The sequence below is a fragment of the Mus caroli genome, chromosome 2, assembly GCF_900094665.2.
Source record: "Mus caroli chromosome 2, CAROLI_EIJ_v1.1, whole genome shotgun sequence".
In the NCBI taxonomy this organism is placed as follows: Eukaryota; Metazoa; Chordata; class Mammalia; order Rodentia; family Muridae; genus Mus; species Mus caroli.
In genome coordinates this window covers 169,458,651-169,473,860 of record NC_034571.1, presented here as the reverse complement: position 1 = coordinate 169,473,860, position 15,210 = coordinate 169,458,651, and the positions used below count along the sequence as shown (strand labels likewise).

General features: G+C 49.0%; 1 protein-coding gene across 1 annotated transcript in view; it reads left to right on the top strand.

The window, feature by feature from the left end:
• Taf4 (TATA-box binding protein associated factor 4) overlaps positions 1 to 15,210 on the top strand; it is a 65,039-nt gene that overhangs the window by 26,715 nt on the left and 23,114 nt on the right. Inside the window, exons 3-6 of the mRNA XM_029468646.1 lie at positions 9,814 to 9,974; positions 11,217 to 11,336; positions 13,690 to 13,809; positions 14,508 to 14,630. Coding sequence (XP_029324506.1) covers positions 9,814 to 9,974; positions 11,217 to 11,336; positions 13,690 to 13,809; positions 14,508 to 14,630 — 524 coding nt within the window. The remainder of the gene's footprint in view (positions 1 to 9,813; positions 9,975 to 11,216; positions 11,337 to 13,689; positions 13,810 to 14,507; positions 14,631 to 15,210) is intronic.

Here is a 15,210-nt window from a genome sequence, read left to right as displayed (position 1 = left end):
ACATTAAATTCTCTTTTTTGAGATACATGTTTGTATTAATGTGCATGCCAGGATAGGAAAATGTGTATGTCTGGAGGTCAGAGGTTGATTCTGGCTGTCCTTTTATTGCTGTATATCTTACTTGATTTTGAGACAGGGTCTTTCACTATCCCTGGAGTTCACAGATTGAACTAGAATAGAGTGACTCATTAGCAAGCTTCAGAATCCTTCTTCCATCTCCACTTCCATGGTGCTGCTGTTACAGAAGCACACTGCTAGGACAGGTTGTCCTAGTCATTTAGGAAGAGGGAACCTTGAGTGAGAAAATTCCTCCACAAGACCGGTCTGTGGGTAGGCCTTTGGGGGCGCTTTTTAAAATGAATGATTGTCCAGGGAGGGCCCAGCTTCTTGTGGGTACTGCCACACCTGAGCGGTTTGTCCTGGAGTGTATAAGGAAGTAGGCTAGGCCATTCCCCTATGGCTTCTGCTTCTTCAGTTCTGCCTCCAGTTTCCTGCCTTGACTTCCCTCAGTGATAGAGGACACCTGAAAGTTGTAAGCCAAAATAAACCATTTTCTCTCCAAGTTGCTTTTGGTCATGGTGTTTTATCACAACAGTAGACATCCAAAACCCTGTCTATTTACATAGTTTCTGGGAATCATAGACAAGATGTTTGTGGGGCAAGCCCTTTACCAGATCTAATATTTTAGAACTTTAAGTGGTTGTCACAAGAGGTTATTGGGTTTTATTCACTTTCTTTGTGTCTCTTTACAATCTTAACAGTGCTGTGTGAGCTGCAAACTCTCTTTTGACCTTACCCAACATTCTAACGTTGGTTCCTTTTTTTTGCTATAGGAGACCCAGCAACTGAGGTTGTGACTTAGCTTAGTCAGGGAGTGGAGATGTGTGCCTGCTTGGTTCCCTGTGTTGTTCCCAGGCTATCCACTTGGCTTCTTCATCTTTGGTTGCTTCTCATCCCTCTTAACAGCCAAGTCCTATCCATTCTGTTTGTGGNTCTTTACAAGAGATCTAAACAGTTCCTTATTGCACAGAGTGGCTGTCCTTCCTGATATACACAGAAGATAAGTGATCTATAACATTGGTTGGGCACANTGGGAACTGTAGAAGAGTGTACCACATGTGTGTCGAGGTTCTGATGGTTGATGGAGACCAGCTAGTGAGAATGCAGGGTGGCACAGAGCAGGTTGGATGTGTGTGTGGTGGCACNTGGTGGCACTTTTGTGAGTATGTGAGGCAGCTCACAGCAGGTGTCAGTGTGTGGGCTGGCTGTCAGGATGATGAGAGAGTCCATGGCTTTCTTCACCCAATGATGGTTTGTTAAGTGAGGTTGCCAGAGAGTCGTGTTTGGAGAGTTGAAGGTTGGCTGCACACTGTTTCAAATGCATCGTACTCAAGCCTGACCTGTGTTCTTGTCAGCAGCAGACAGGACACCAGTTTAATACACTTTTGCCACAAGCAGAGCACAAGTGCAGGCCTGGTCTCAGATTGCCTCTCCTTCTTGCAACATGCAGAAGGACAGATACACCCTCCATCTAGAAAGACCTTTGTCTCTAGTGCTGGAGATAGGCAAGTGTCCACCAGTGAGCTGCATCTCTTTATCTGGAGGTTGTAGCTGAGATGATCTGAGACATCAGAGGGCAAAAGTTACTGAGCCCAGGGCCTCAGAGGCTGTTGCTCACTAGTTGCTCCATGTGAAGCCCTGTGACTGGCATTAAATGCCAGTCAACCTGTGTTAGATGTTTTCTTCAAGTTGTGAGTCAGACATATNAAGACATGGTAAATCCTAAATGGTACNGCAGCTTCTAGAAGAATGGAGACGAGTTGCAGTGGGAACTGGCNTAGGTATTTTCTCTGCTGACATGGGAGGAGTTCAGACTTTGTTAGAGCAGCATGTGAGTGTCCCCTCCTGTTCCTAAGCCCCAGCAGAGATGGCAGCAGAATATGCTGGCTGCTCACTGGGGCTTTCATTTTCATTTTACTCATGCACTCCAACACAAACAATGCCAGAAGTTAGAGTTACCGAGAGTCAGAGCAAAGAGGAGTAGGGAGTAAGAATGCCTTACCTCATGCTCCTGTCAGGTAGCTATGGGAGGGCAGTTAGAGTGCCACCTGGGTGAGTTCTGACTCTTCAGAGGACAGAACAAGTGCTCAGATTCTGTAGCAGTAACAGGCCTGTGATGCTGACAGTGAATGTGTGACACTGACAGGAGGGACACTGAGCAGTGTGTGGCCCATTGTGCTGGTGTAGCCACCCCTGGACGCTTGAGACAGATGGTCCCTGGTTCTGCTGAGGCGTTTAGGGTTAAGGAGCCCANGCAGTGGAAGAAAGGCTGAGTTGGAAGACAGCTGTGTAGAGGGANTGCACGCCACAGGTTTCCTTGCTGGAGCGCACATATGAGCTACTGTGGTGGCATGCATTGAGGAGGGCAGCCCTAGGCCACGCAGGAGGCAGGTGTGACTGGGAGGAAGAAGAGTGCAGGGCTCAGGCTACCACATTTTTGTTTTGGTTTTGGACAGGGCCTTATGTAGCCCATAGCTGTCTGTGTAGGCCAGGCTGTCCTNGAGCCTGGAGTATATGTCCCATGCCTGCCTTTATTGTCTGCTTTAAATCCTAGCCAGTCACACTGTGGTGCACATCTTTAATTTTAGCACTTGGGACACAGAGGCAGACATAACTCTGTGAATTTGAGGCCAGCCTGGTCTCCATGTAGTGACTTCCAAGCCAGCTAGGGCTACACAGGGAGACCTTGTCTCAAAAATAAAGTAAATAAGTAAATATAAATAAGTAAATAAATAAAAATAAATATGTAAATGATGGTCTTGATGTGGTTGATGAGAGANATAAACTGTAAAAACACAAAGCTGGAATGTGGTGTCTGTGGTCTCCTGACAGTCAAAGCCCTGTTGAGTGACTTAGCTGTCACTTCTCTACATCTTAAATGAGACTCAGTGTGCACCTAGGAGTTCCTGTTGGTCACNTGTGGGGACAGTTGCTAGTGTTGTGTACCAGGCAGGTCTTTCTGTTGTAAAGAGTTGAGCTTAAGTCACTGTGTCTGAGGATGAGCATGTGCCTGCTTCTTTTATGTGTAGTCTGTGCATAACAACTCGTAATAGAAAGACGGGCTAGAAATTAAATGAAGTTTCTGCTAGCATGGTAGGTAGACTTGCCATCTCAGTTTAACTTGCTGTTCTTCTTGCTCGTCAGTAACGCAGCACAGCCATGCAAACTGACCTTGCTGTTTGTCCTTGGTTACTTTTGTGGTACTCATTAGCCAGCTTTTAAAATAGACAAGATTACCAGGTAGCTTAGTGAAGTGAGTTATTTTGTATGTACACACATACATACATGCAGATGCGTGTACACCTGTAGGTAAATGTTGGGTGTCTCTTTCATTTGCTCTCTGCTCTATTTGTTAGAACAGGGNCATAGTGAACCTGAAACTTGCAGACTTGGCTGGTCTGGCTGACNAGTAAGCCTCAGGGGTCCTGTGTCTCCCTCTTCCCAGGGCTGGGGTTCCTGAGGCTGTGTCTGTTGCACAGAGGTGTGAGGGAGGAGGACCACAAGTTTGAAATCAATTTAATTTTGCATTATGAGACTTTTGGTTTTTGTNTTTTTGTTTGTTTGTTTTTTGTTTTTTCGAGACAGGGTTTTTCTGTGTTGCCTTGGCTGTCCTGGAACTCACTCTGTAGACCAGGCTGGCCTAGAACTCAGAAATTGCCTGCCTCTGCCTCCCAAGTGCTGGGATTAAGAGACTCTTTTTTTAAAAGTTGCTGTAAACATCACTGGAAACTTTGATCCTGAGTGGATCTGTGATGTGAGAAGAGTCACCCAGCTCTCTGCTAGGTGCTCAGCGTGAANGTTCAGAGAGTACTAGGCACAGTACTTGCCACCCTGAGACTGAGATTTAGGAACTTGCTGGGTTCAAAGCGCATCAGGCCTGCCCAGGGCCCACCATTCTCCGTTATGGTCTTGCGGGCATGTTTGTGGACTTCAGAAGGTATCTTGAGAGGCTGCCTGAGCTTTCAGAAAGCACAAGTCTTGGGTGCTGTCATATACTGATAGAATGTCACTGTCTTTGTTAGCCATGGTGGCTTTAGCCACTTAGTCTCTTGTAGCCTTTGCATTGCCTGGTTGACCTTGCTTTCAGGCTGGCCTAGGGCTGAGTTTGAAACAACCTCTTTGAATGCAGAAATAATTCTGCCTTTTTAGCTGAGCACTTTCTGAGAAGAGGCATGGTTAAGGAAAAGTGAGAGTGGATGCTGCTGAGCTGGAGGTGGAGAACTGTCATTGCTGCCATGAGGGACATCGTGATAGTGTAGGGCTTTTGAATTCTGTGTCTAACACATTAAAACGGATCTCGCTCAGCTTGAACTCTGACGTGAACAGGCTGTGGCTTTCCGCCTTAGAGTGGCATGGTCTCATGGGAGGGCTCTGCATTGGCCATCCTAATGTCATACACAGAAGGGTGGAAGTCATATGGCAGCCATTGTATTGCATATTGGCTAGAGTCTTCTCACCAGTGTCTGTTTTGTTTTGAGACAGTATCTTGCTTCATAGCCTAGGCTGACCTCAAACTCACTCACCATGTCTTTCTGCCTTTCTAGTGTGCGACTTCCTTCCCTCCTTCCCTTTCTCCCCCTTCCTTCCTTCCTTCCTTCCTTCCTTCCTTCCTTCCTTCCTCCCTCCCTCCCTCCCTTCCTTCCTCCCTCCCTCCCTCCCTCCCTNCCTCCCTCCCTCCNTNGCCACAAAGTAGCAGCAGCTCAAGTGCCCCTTGCCTTGTTCCCTTTTCAAATGGGTCTGCATTGACTTAAACTCAGGTCTTCCTGCCCACCTCCTGAGTGATGAGGGGAGAAAGGAGAGTTGTGTACATGCCAGGGTCACCCTTATCTGCAGCCCAGCTCAGATCTCTTTTGAGGTCCATTTTGTGTCTAATAATTGCAGATAGAATTCATAATAATCACTCATTGAACAATATGCAATTTAGATATTTGTAAACATGGCATTAATGTTTGGGGGGCAGCCAGTGCATGCAACAGTTTATTGTCAGCTATTTTATCCTGCTCTGAAAAGAGCAGTAAAGTTTGTGGTGGGAAGGGGGAGAAATGCACATGTGCAGAAGCTGCTTGGANGAAGCAAAGATTTCTGTAAGTTCCAACCCTTTCCCTCTGGGAGCTGACGTGGAGAGCAGGCATAGCTAGTGACTGTGAGGGACTGTCTGAAGAGGCTGCTAAGAGGTTCTGTATCTGCAGCTGGAAGCCTGTGAGAGTGCAGAGGACACTCCTGATGCTTGGAGGCTNCCATTGAGAAAGGAGGCATAGGGCCATCGCTGCTCTCAGCAGCTGGAGTTCAGTCCTGCAANGGGAGGGAGGCATTGGAGACCTACCTGCTCCTGACTTAGGTGACAGGCAGTTACAGCTCAGGCAGGTGCAGAAGCTGGAGTGGAAACTGGCTGTGTGACAATGGAGTATGGAGCGGAGGGTCAAGGATTAGGAGAGTGCAGCTCTGCCGAGGTAACCTGGGATGAAGTGTGTGGTTTTAGTGGGGAGTGAAGGCTGGGGAGAAGTGTTGGGAGAGAGAAGAGTCGGTTTAGTGTCAGGACCTAGATTTGGGGTTTGGGATGAGTAACCAGGAAGCACCCTGCAGAGAAGAGCTGCTCCTTGAGGGTCACAGGTCCCTGAGTGACAGGCAGACCTGTGGCAGCAAGTCTTGGGATGAGTTTGAAAGCTGAGGCCATGATAGTGAGGGGCCTGTTCAGGTNCAGTATTGTCTTGTGGGGCTGACTCTGTGACACACCTTACACCTGTGAAGCACAAAGCTGGATTTCTCTTGACCGNCACGCCGTCCATTCCAGATTTGNGCACGGGACTCTGGTTATCTGACTCTTTACTCTGAGTTGGGAAAGGGCTGTGAAGTGTTACTTGGGTTCATGTCCATGGCTCTTCCTTGTGTCGTCATTTCGTTGACATGGACACAGACTGCTTAGTTAAACGCATTGTGAGTGAAGTCCCCGCAGGTCCTCTCTGTGGGGTAGGCTTGATGGGTACGCAGACTGCTCTGTAACCAACTATCAGTTCTCAGGTGTTCCCAGAGCCAATGCCTAGAGAGAGTGCAAGCTGGAAAGAAAAAGAGGCCTGGTTGGGCTCTTCTAGGACCTACTGTGTGGCCTCCTTGGGTCAGCAGATAGCTGCTGTGAGAACTGCAGCCCACTTTCTGGGCTCTTGACATCAGCTTTCCGAGGAGAGAAGCAGGTGTAGGGGCAGCCTTTTCTGCTGGCTCTCAGGTGCACTCTGCCTGGCTTACCCAGACATGTCCTCCTCGGGCATTTCTGGGGTCTCTGTCATTAGAGGACTCCTGTGCTATTTGGCACTTTGACTGGGAGTTCATGCTGAGGTTCTAGGCATCCTCCATGACTTTTTACTAGCTGCTTGTGGACGTTGTACATCGTGGTGCGCACTAGGCTCCGCACCACGATGTACAACGTCCACAAGCAGCTGGCCGGTTTTTGTATGTTATGGTGACTGGACGTGCTGGTAGAGACTGTGCCTTATCTTTAGAGCTTATTGGTTATTGCTTTGTGTATGTGCATGTGTGTGTAAGCATGCGTGTGTGCGTGCACGTGTATGTTTGTGGAGGACTTTATGGAGGTGCAGTTGACACACAGGAATCTCCTATGGTCGCAATGCAGTTTGCTAGATTGATACACACACATCCCTGAACTCACCACCAGTCAGGATAATGAGCCTCCTGTCACCTGAACACTAATGCGGTTCCCCCATTCTGTAGTGTTTGCCTGTTTGTCAGCTTTCTTTCACATGGAGTTGGGTCCTGGAACATAGAAGTATATAGTGTGGACATTTTCCTGTCTACTTTGAGTCCATGTTGTCATTTGAGGGTCATNTGTGTTGTATCCGTGGCTCATTCTTTTCATTCTTTATCTCTGAATANGTTTCCATTACGTAGATAACTTACATGTTGTCTCTGTATTGGTATACTTCGTTATTCCTAGTTTTGGACTGTCAGAAATAGGACTGCTTCAGTTAGTTNAGGTCCAAGTCTCTCTGAGGTGGACTGCAGTGGAGGGCTGCACCCTCTCATGGGGCAGGCCTGAGACTGCAGGATGGTGTCAGGGGCTCCAGTGTGCTGCTGGGAGTTCTCTGCCCACATCACCAGTTAGGTTTGGTCTCCTTTCAGCTGGGGCGTGGATAGCTCGGTGTGGTGGATGTCATTTGCACCTGCATTTCCTGGCCTGTGACACTGAGCTTACTTGTGTGGGCTGTGTCTTTCATCGCTGGGAAGTAAGTGCCTTGAGAGATCAGTGAGTGTGTGTGCTCTGTATACCGGCCTTCTCTGTTTGCTCTGGGTTGGGAACCAGCATTTCCTTTCAGCTTCTGGCAAAGAGCTGCACCTGCAGTCCAGGGTGTGTGAATCCACTTGTTCCTTTTTGGACCATGCTTCTGGAATGATTTCTAGAATAATGGTGGTGTTTTCTCTCTCGTGAGCTCTATCTAGTCTTATGTGCAGAGGGTAGATCCAAGCCTCCTGTCTTACCTGTCCCGGGCCCCTTCTCTCCCGTTCACTCTGTCTCTGNACTCTGGGCTGGGCTGATGCACTGATGAGGTACTGCTTGGCCTCTGGAGATGCCGGTCGAGGCATTTCCTGGATCTTCTTGGGTACAAATACATTTTATGTCCTAGTGTCTTTGCATTTCTTCAGAACATACATGTTTGAGACAGGGCATCTGAAATGCTCTCCTTCCTATTGCCCATGGTGTGGCAGGCGGTAGGCAGCAAGCCCATAGGGTCTTTTGTCTGCTGTAGAGCCTCCAGTTGTGCCAGCTTAATGTGAGTTCTGGGCTTCCTTCCCTGAAGTGATCAGTGTTATTGGGGTCCTGTGTGGTCTAAAGGGTGGGCATCATCTCATTTCCTTATTGGCATGGCAGAGCTCTGCTGCCAGTGCCAGGGACCCCATCCAGAATGTGCTTTCTTTCGTGGTTGCTTTCCTTTTCTCTTGTCATTGCTGGAGCTTCTGGGACAGTCACCTCAATTTTATCATTCCCTCTTGACCTATTCTCTAGTTTTCCTTTCTGCAATGTCTTCTATATGGTGCTGGGTGCCTGCACTTGGCCATCCTGTGGGCTTTGGGTGTTTGGGTGACACTGAAGGCCATTCTGACTAATTCTTACTACTCTCAGGCAGGTGTTTTCTCAAGAGGGATGGCACTTGTGCATTTGTCTGTTTAGGTCTGTGCCAGGTATCTGGGATCTTTGATTGTTACCTGTTGTTTTCAAGGTGAACAGCTGGAGGAGCTGGGTAATGTCAGCTTTAACAAAGAGTTTAGTCAGAGGTCAGGGATGCAAACTAGGCAGAGTGGGAGCCACCATGGTCTGGCTAAGCTTGTCTACTGGGCTCCACTGTACCTATTATGTTAGGTATATTTACACNAGGCAGTCAAAGGAGCTTCAGAGCTTGAGGGTAGGCTGGTATTGAGGTCCTCTTAGACCCCTTATCAGCTAAGGAAGTACAGGGTCTCTTCAGTCTGTTTTGCATCAGTAGGTAAGAGGTACCCTTGAGGAATTCTGCAGGGTGCTCCACCAGCTGGCCTGGACCACACTCTGCAGTGACAGTGGGTACGTGTGACAGTAGCTACATGCATAGTCAGACAAAACCTCCCAGGACATGTTGCCTGTACCTTGTTAGGTCCACAGAGAAACACTGGCCTACAGTGTGTTGATGCAGATTGTGCAAGGTAGGTAGTTCTAGAGGGACATTCAATTCCTTAATGCCANCAATAGGGTTTTCTGGATTAAGAATTTAGTGAGTTCAAAGAGACCCTGCTGCTGTTTCTGGTATACTCAGAGCTTGACAGTGTTAAAGACTCTTCCTATAGGAGTGCTCTGGCTTATTCCGCACAGAAGGAAAACCCAGGGGTTTTCTGGTTGTGTAGCTTCAACTCTCTCACCAGCATCCCCTTTGTAGCTGTGTCCTGCTGGGCTGGGCTGTTGCTGAGGGTATCTGTAGCTCTGCTGTGGAAGTTAAATTTAAGATAGATGTGTTACTGTTGCTTCTAGGACTTAGGGTACAATTAGTTGCTAGTTTTTGAAGCCAGAAATTAGTCAAACTTGATTGGTAGAATTTGCTTTCCCAGAGTTTTAAGAGCTTTGAAGGGTGAGAGACCGTGGACTGTTCGGTACTGGTTCCTGTGGACATCTGTGCTATGTTGTGGGCACATCCTGGTTACCTAGGGGAAAGCACAGCCTCTTTGTCTGACGAGAATAGTATTCCCATGAATAGAGGGCCACAGTTTTTGGTTTGGGTTGGACATTCTGGGTCGTATCAGGCAGGAGAAACTTGGCTGCACTCAGAGTTGACCGCAGCTCTGCAAACAGACTTGAGCGTGCAGGACGGAGAACTATGGAGAAGGTGCAGAGTAGCTCGCTACGCAGGACACAGGCTCACGGCCGTTGGAAGCCTGCAGTGAGTGGGTGCCCACCACTTTGTGAGTGTAGACAAGGCAGACAGAGGCGGTGTTTCACATGTGCTCCCACATCTGAAGAGACTGCAGGGCACACATCTNGGCTGAAGCTGTGGCCACTGAGCTTGGCTCTGCCACGTGCGTTTCTTGTGAGAGGAGATGCTTTGTGGTCTTAGTGTATTTGGACAGCCCTCCACCATCCTGTGCTCTGTCTCGCCCCAGGGCCAGCTTCTTTGCAGCTGCTTATTACATTTGTCTCCTGTAGTGAGTAGTTCCCTGGTCAGGGTCTTCTTGCACTGGGGTAGGGGGTACGTCCTGATGCCAAGTCTCCTTTGTCCCCAGGAATGGTCCTCGTGCGGAGTGAGAATGGGCAGTTGTTAATGATCCCTCAGCAGGCCCTGGCCCAGATGCAGGCCCATGCCCAGGCCCAGCCTCAGAGTACCATGGCACCCCGTCCTGCAACCCCCACAGGTGCTCCACCTGTCCAGATCTCCACCGTGCAGGTGAGTGCATGTGTGGTGAATAGGCTGATGTGGGGTGCCGCTGACTCAGTCTGGCTCACCCACTCCCCACTGCTGCATGCTGGCGATGTTGCAAGAGTGAAGGTATGTCTCGTGTGAGTGGACGCTGAGGCATGCATTGTTTACAAACCCAACCATCAGGTAGGGTCTAGGATGGCTCTGGTCTCCCATTCTCCTGGCTGAGACCGTCTGCTCTTGAAAGCCAGCTCTTGTGGCCAGTGCTCAGCTTGCTGACCGAGTAGGGTTAGAATAGACACTTTGGGTCAGCTGCCTTGGCTGAGCTCTGGCTTTCCTCTTGCCATCAGTAGGTTTAGTTTTCTGGGTCCCAGTCCCTTCCTTTGTAAAGTGTAGATGTCATGGTACTGTCAAGAGGACTGAGCATGCTTGAAGTACCAAGAGTGAGAAGAAGGCAGAGCAAACGCCATACAGGTGTACCCTGGCTCCCAAGCCTTGAGGTCATCAGTCTTGATGCCAGGCTGTGCTGTCCCAGCGTGCAGTGCCCTCACACCCTCAGCATCGTAAGCGCAGGGTCTGCAGCACACTCTCTTCTGTGCTTTATGTGGCCTTGCTTTTGTCTGGTGCCTTCCCTGGATAGCTGACAACTAAAGAGATGGCGGAGGAATCCTGATACTCCCTCTGGAGTTGTGNCCTGTCCTGAAAATGGGCTGTCTGTGCTGGAGGTGGGCAGAGCTCCCATAGGAAACAACAGAGAGCACCTTTGCAGTGTTGTTTCCTGAGGAGGAAGCATGTGGACTGCTGTGGGAGGTTCTCTGTGGCGGTGGTACCTCTCATCTGACCTTGTGTCTGAACTCACGCTGCTCTGGTCACCTCAGGGCTCCAGGCATCTCCATCCTGCTTGACTCTGTCTTCCCCTTTCACACTCTGTGTCTAGGACTCAGGGCATCTCTACTTTCAGTTCAGGCCAGTGTCCCATAAGAGCACTGCCACAGCTGGGTTTCCAGATGTCTGCTTTAAAAGATGGCGTTTTGTAGACTTCACTAAAAGAGACTGTTTTTAGGATTTTCCATGAAAAGTTTCTCATCATAATTTTTTATTTTGGGCTTTGACTGATTTCCTTGTAGGTTAGTAGTAAGCAGTGGATTACTTGAGTGCAGTAGTGTATTTTTAAGAGTCTGTGTATGTGCACGTGCACACATACATGTGCACAGGTGCATGTATTACTTACTGTAGCTCATTTTAGATGATTTTTAACTTATTTTCCAGGCTCCAGGAACACCTATTATTGCACGGCAGGTGACCCCAACTACCATAATTAAGCAAGTGTCTCAGGCCCAGACGACGGTACAGCCCACTACAACCCTACAGCGATCTCCCGGGGTACAGGTAAGAGGATGCAGCGTAGTGCATCAGTAGGGATGCATGGCTGACAATGCATGCTTTTGCTTCGATGCAAAAACTAGGCTTTAGGGTATCAGGTTGAATTTGAGGATGCAGGGGTCAATGAAGAAAGTGATTTTTCTGTGTCTGAATGCAGGCTACATCCTTTCCTTATTTAGCATTGGCAGCATTCAAAAGCTCTTTATAAAATGTAATTAGGAGCGTCACCTCATTAATATTTGACTCAGGGCATCTTTGAGGAGGGAGTCTGTGCTGAGGAGAGTTTGTGTCTGTGCTGTGGCCCCNTTACATGCTCATGGACGGTGCTGCTAGTGTGTGTGCAAGGTGTCCTCTCAGCTTCCTGTGGCAAATTTGTAGATGAGCTGGGGAGTGGGGGGGAGGGGCATTCTCCCTAGCCTTGCTTTCCTAGTGTCAGTGCTCCAGGGAGCAGCAGGGGGAGTTACCTGCAGACACTGGCCTTACCTGATTAACTTGTGCAGCTTCTAGCATATAAAGCCAAGGGGAGCTTCCATGCCAGGGGCTCCTCCTTGCAGAGGCTGAAGCAGATGTTAAGAGTGATGGAAAGGGNTGGTCAGGGAGGACATAACATGTTTGCAGTGATGTACTTGGCGAAGACACATCTGATCAGGGAAACACTTGTAGGGAAGATGTCACTGGCTGGGGAAGCAACCGTGGTTAGGGGAGCTCACTCTCTGGGCACTCATTTGGGAGCAGGTGGGAAGCAAAGAGCCTCAAAGGCTCCTGATGTCGAGTTTGCAGCAGTCATACAGTACAGGGCTTGGAGCTCTAACCACTTTGGGTACGTGCTTACTCATACATGATCTTAGCTGAAGTGTCCCTGATTAGCTGCACCTCGTCCCAGTGGAGCCTGAACTGAGTGAGGGCGGTCCACATGGGGGCTTCTNTGAACTTTTCTGAACTCTTGGAGTTCAGCTCCATTTTCTTCAGTAGCTGTGGAGAGCAAGAACATCTTGGAGAACGGTTCTGTGAGTCAGGAGAGAGGCCTGTGTGTTTCAGAAGCTGGAGTCTGGGAGACCTGTGGTTTCCTGAGGGGAACTTGTAGTGCTGCCTGTGTCTGACTCCAGCGTCTGCTTCTCTGAGGAGGAGGAGGAGGCTCTAGAAGCTACTGAAGTGCTTGGTAAATTGTGTGTCATGTTTTAATGGTGACAAATGCTTTGAGGTTAGTGGACAGTTTCCAGCCAGGGTGAGTGTGTCCCTTGCCGTAGCTGTCAGCTGGAGTGAAGGAAAGATGGCAAGAAGGGTCTGGGTCCTGCTGTCCCTGGCTTGTTGAGTCAGCTCTTAGTTTTTGCATATTATCTTCACATGTTTTGGTTTGGTGGACAATATGTGCTTATCATACAGAGACAATTATCACCCCTGAATTTGTTGCCAGCTGCAGGGTAACTTGGGGGCCAAGAGGCCTGGAGGTAGCTTAGTACTTGTACAGCTCTCTCATAAGCACCTGTGGTTGGAATCCTCCAAGGCTTTCTCTAAGGAGCTGAAGATTTGCCTAAAGCTGCTCCAGAGCTCTCCGTGGTGTGGGTGTGAGATGTCACACTGCTCCCTGCTTTCAGATGAGGGGAGGGGGCAGTGTTTAATAAACTGGAGTGAGGAAATGTGGGCAGCTAAATTTGTAAATTGGAGAGGTACTAATGTAAAAACCAGTAAATATTTCATCGTGATAATTCAAGAATAGAGAAATCTTAGGAAAGAGACTAAGGGTCAGTGGTTTGGAGAGTATGAGCCTGCTGACATCTGAGTGCCCATTTGCTTTGCAAATGGTTTATGTTTGGCCAAGGAGTACCTTCCCACAGCTGGTCCAGTGCCTGTGACCCAGCTCTTATACCTGTGCCTCTGCGTGCTGTGGCTTCTTGTCAGGCCTTACTTTTGGAAAGCAGAGCTTGTTAGTGCAGGTACTTGTGGGGAGTGGAGGCCTTTCCCTTGTCTTGGTGGCCTGCCCGGACTCTGGCAGATGCTATGTGCTGGGAGGTCACAATTGCTTTCTAGCCAGGGCTCTATGAACAGATGAAAGGGTTCTCAGGAGGAGCGTCTGAGATGAGGGCTCATTGTGTATCCAGTCCTCTGTGCTTGTCTCTGTGGTAGCCGTTAGTCAGGGTGACAGATTCTCCCAGGTTTATTGTAGATACAAGCATACCTCCAGGTGTCTCTGTGGGCCTCAGGTGCGGTGCCAGGGATGCCCTTGGCCACCTCACATGGCTGCAGGAAGGGTGCCTACTGGCCCTTGTTGAGCCATTTGCTCCCTACATTTTCAGAAGCTGTTTTACTTCTGGGCTTGTACTGCTGTTGCNATGCATTCACCTGTGTTTTGACCTTCTAGCCTCAGCTGGTTCTGGGTGGCTCCGCACAGCCAGCCTCACTTGGAACAGCCACAGCTGTTCAGACAGGGACACCTCAACGAACAGTCCCTGGGGCCAGCACCACCTCTACAGCTGCCACGGTAAGAACTCCCTTTGAGACCCCTATGGGCAAAGCCATTGGTACTAGTGGGGAAATGGAGCTGGTATACACAGGGGCTTGAGAATATTTTGGGGCCCACAAGCCAACCAAGAGCCGTGGCACATTGAAGGGACCCACATGAGAGCTTGGGTCTGTCTTCCCCTTATGGGCTGACCTGCGGGCGCTGGCCTCTGAGGAATGGTAGGAAAGGGCCCTGAGCGTCCTACTTGGGATCTAGGACCCTACAGAGACCTGTGGAAGCCACATATATGTAGCTGCTGAGCACCTGTGGTCGGTCTGTCTGTCTGTCTGTGTCTGTCTTCACTACTTTTCCTTTATGTACCTGGAGTTTTAGAGAAGCTGGGACCGTATTTTGCAACTTCTCTTTTTGTATTCTTTGCCAAGTACTTTTAACCATTTCCAGGAGCTGCCTGGGACTTTGTGTGCTTGTGCACATTTAGTCAGGCAGCAGCCCCTGTCCTAACGTANGGGCAGTGTCTTCCCTTGAGACGCGGGCTCGGTGGCCTTCAGAGTGGCTGATTGCCCTTCGGAGAAGATTATGGCTCATGCAAGAAATAGTGTGGTTTTGAAGGAAGTTGAGATGCTGAGTTTACATTTTTCAGACCTGTACACATTTCACTGCAGTGAGGTCCTATGGGGAAATCTCCTGTAACTTACACCTTTTTTATTTTAATACAGGAAACTATGGAAAATGTGAAAAAATGCAAAAGTTTTCTATCTACATTAATAAAACTGGCTTCCTCTGGTAAACAGTCTACAGAGACAGCTGCTAATGTGAAAGATTTAGTACAAAACTTACTGGTAAGAAACTCACATGAAATTCTCTGCCTCATCATGCTGTATGACCTGCAGCCCATGTTCAGCCTGTAGGGCGACCTGGGTGTGCAGGTGAGAGCCTGTAGAAGGATCTAGTGCTGGGGTGCTGGGGTGGGGGATGCACCGTTGCCAGGATGTGTGGATTGCTTGGCATGACTTTTCTGGGGGCTTGGTGATACCCCAGTGTTCCTACTGCACTTAGATGGGTCAGGGGATGTGCCAGCACTAGGAAGGAAGGAAGGAAGGAAGGAAGGAAGGAAGGAAGGAAGGAAGGAAGGGGTAAAGGACTCCTTATAGAAGTACCTGCCTGTGCTTGAGAGTCACAAAACATATGTCTGACAGCCAGTGTTGCTTCAGGTGGCAGCCCACTGTCTCCTTCCTTCCCCTTTTAAAACTGAAGGAAACAGGAAGGGTCCTTAAACTCCAGTTTGTAGATAAGGGGTCTCTGCATCTGTCTCTGGTCCTGCTCCTCTTCTCACCCCTTGAACATGTGATGCTGGTCTCTGAAAGGTGCCTGTGTTACTGGTGTGCAGAACTGACTTCTGCCATTGGTTGGTGCTCCTGT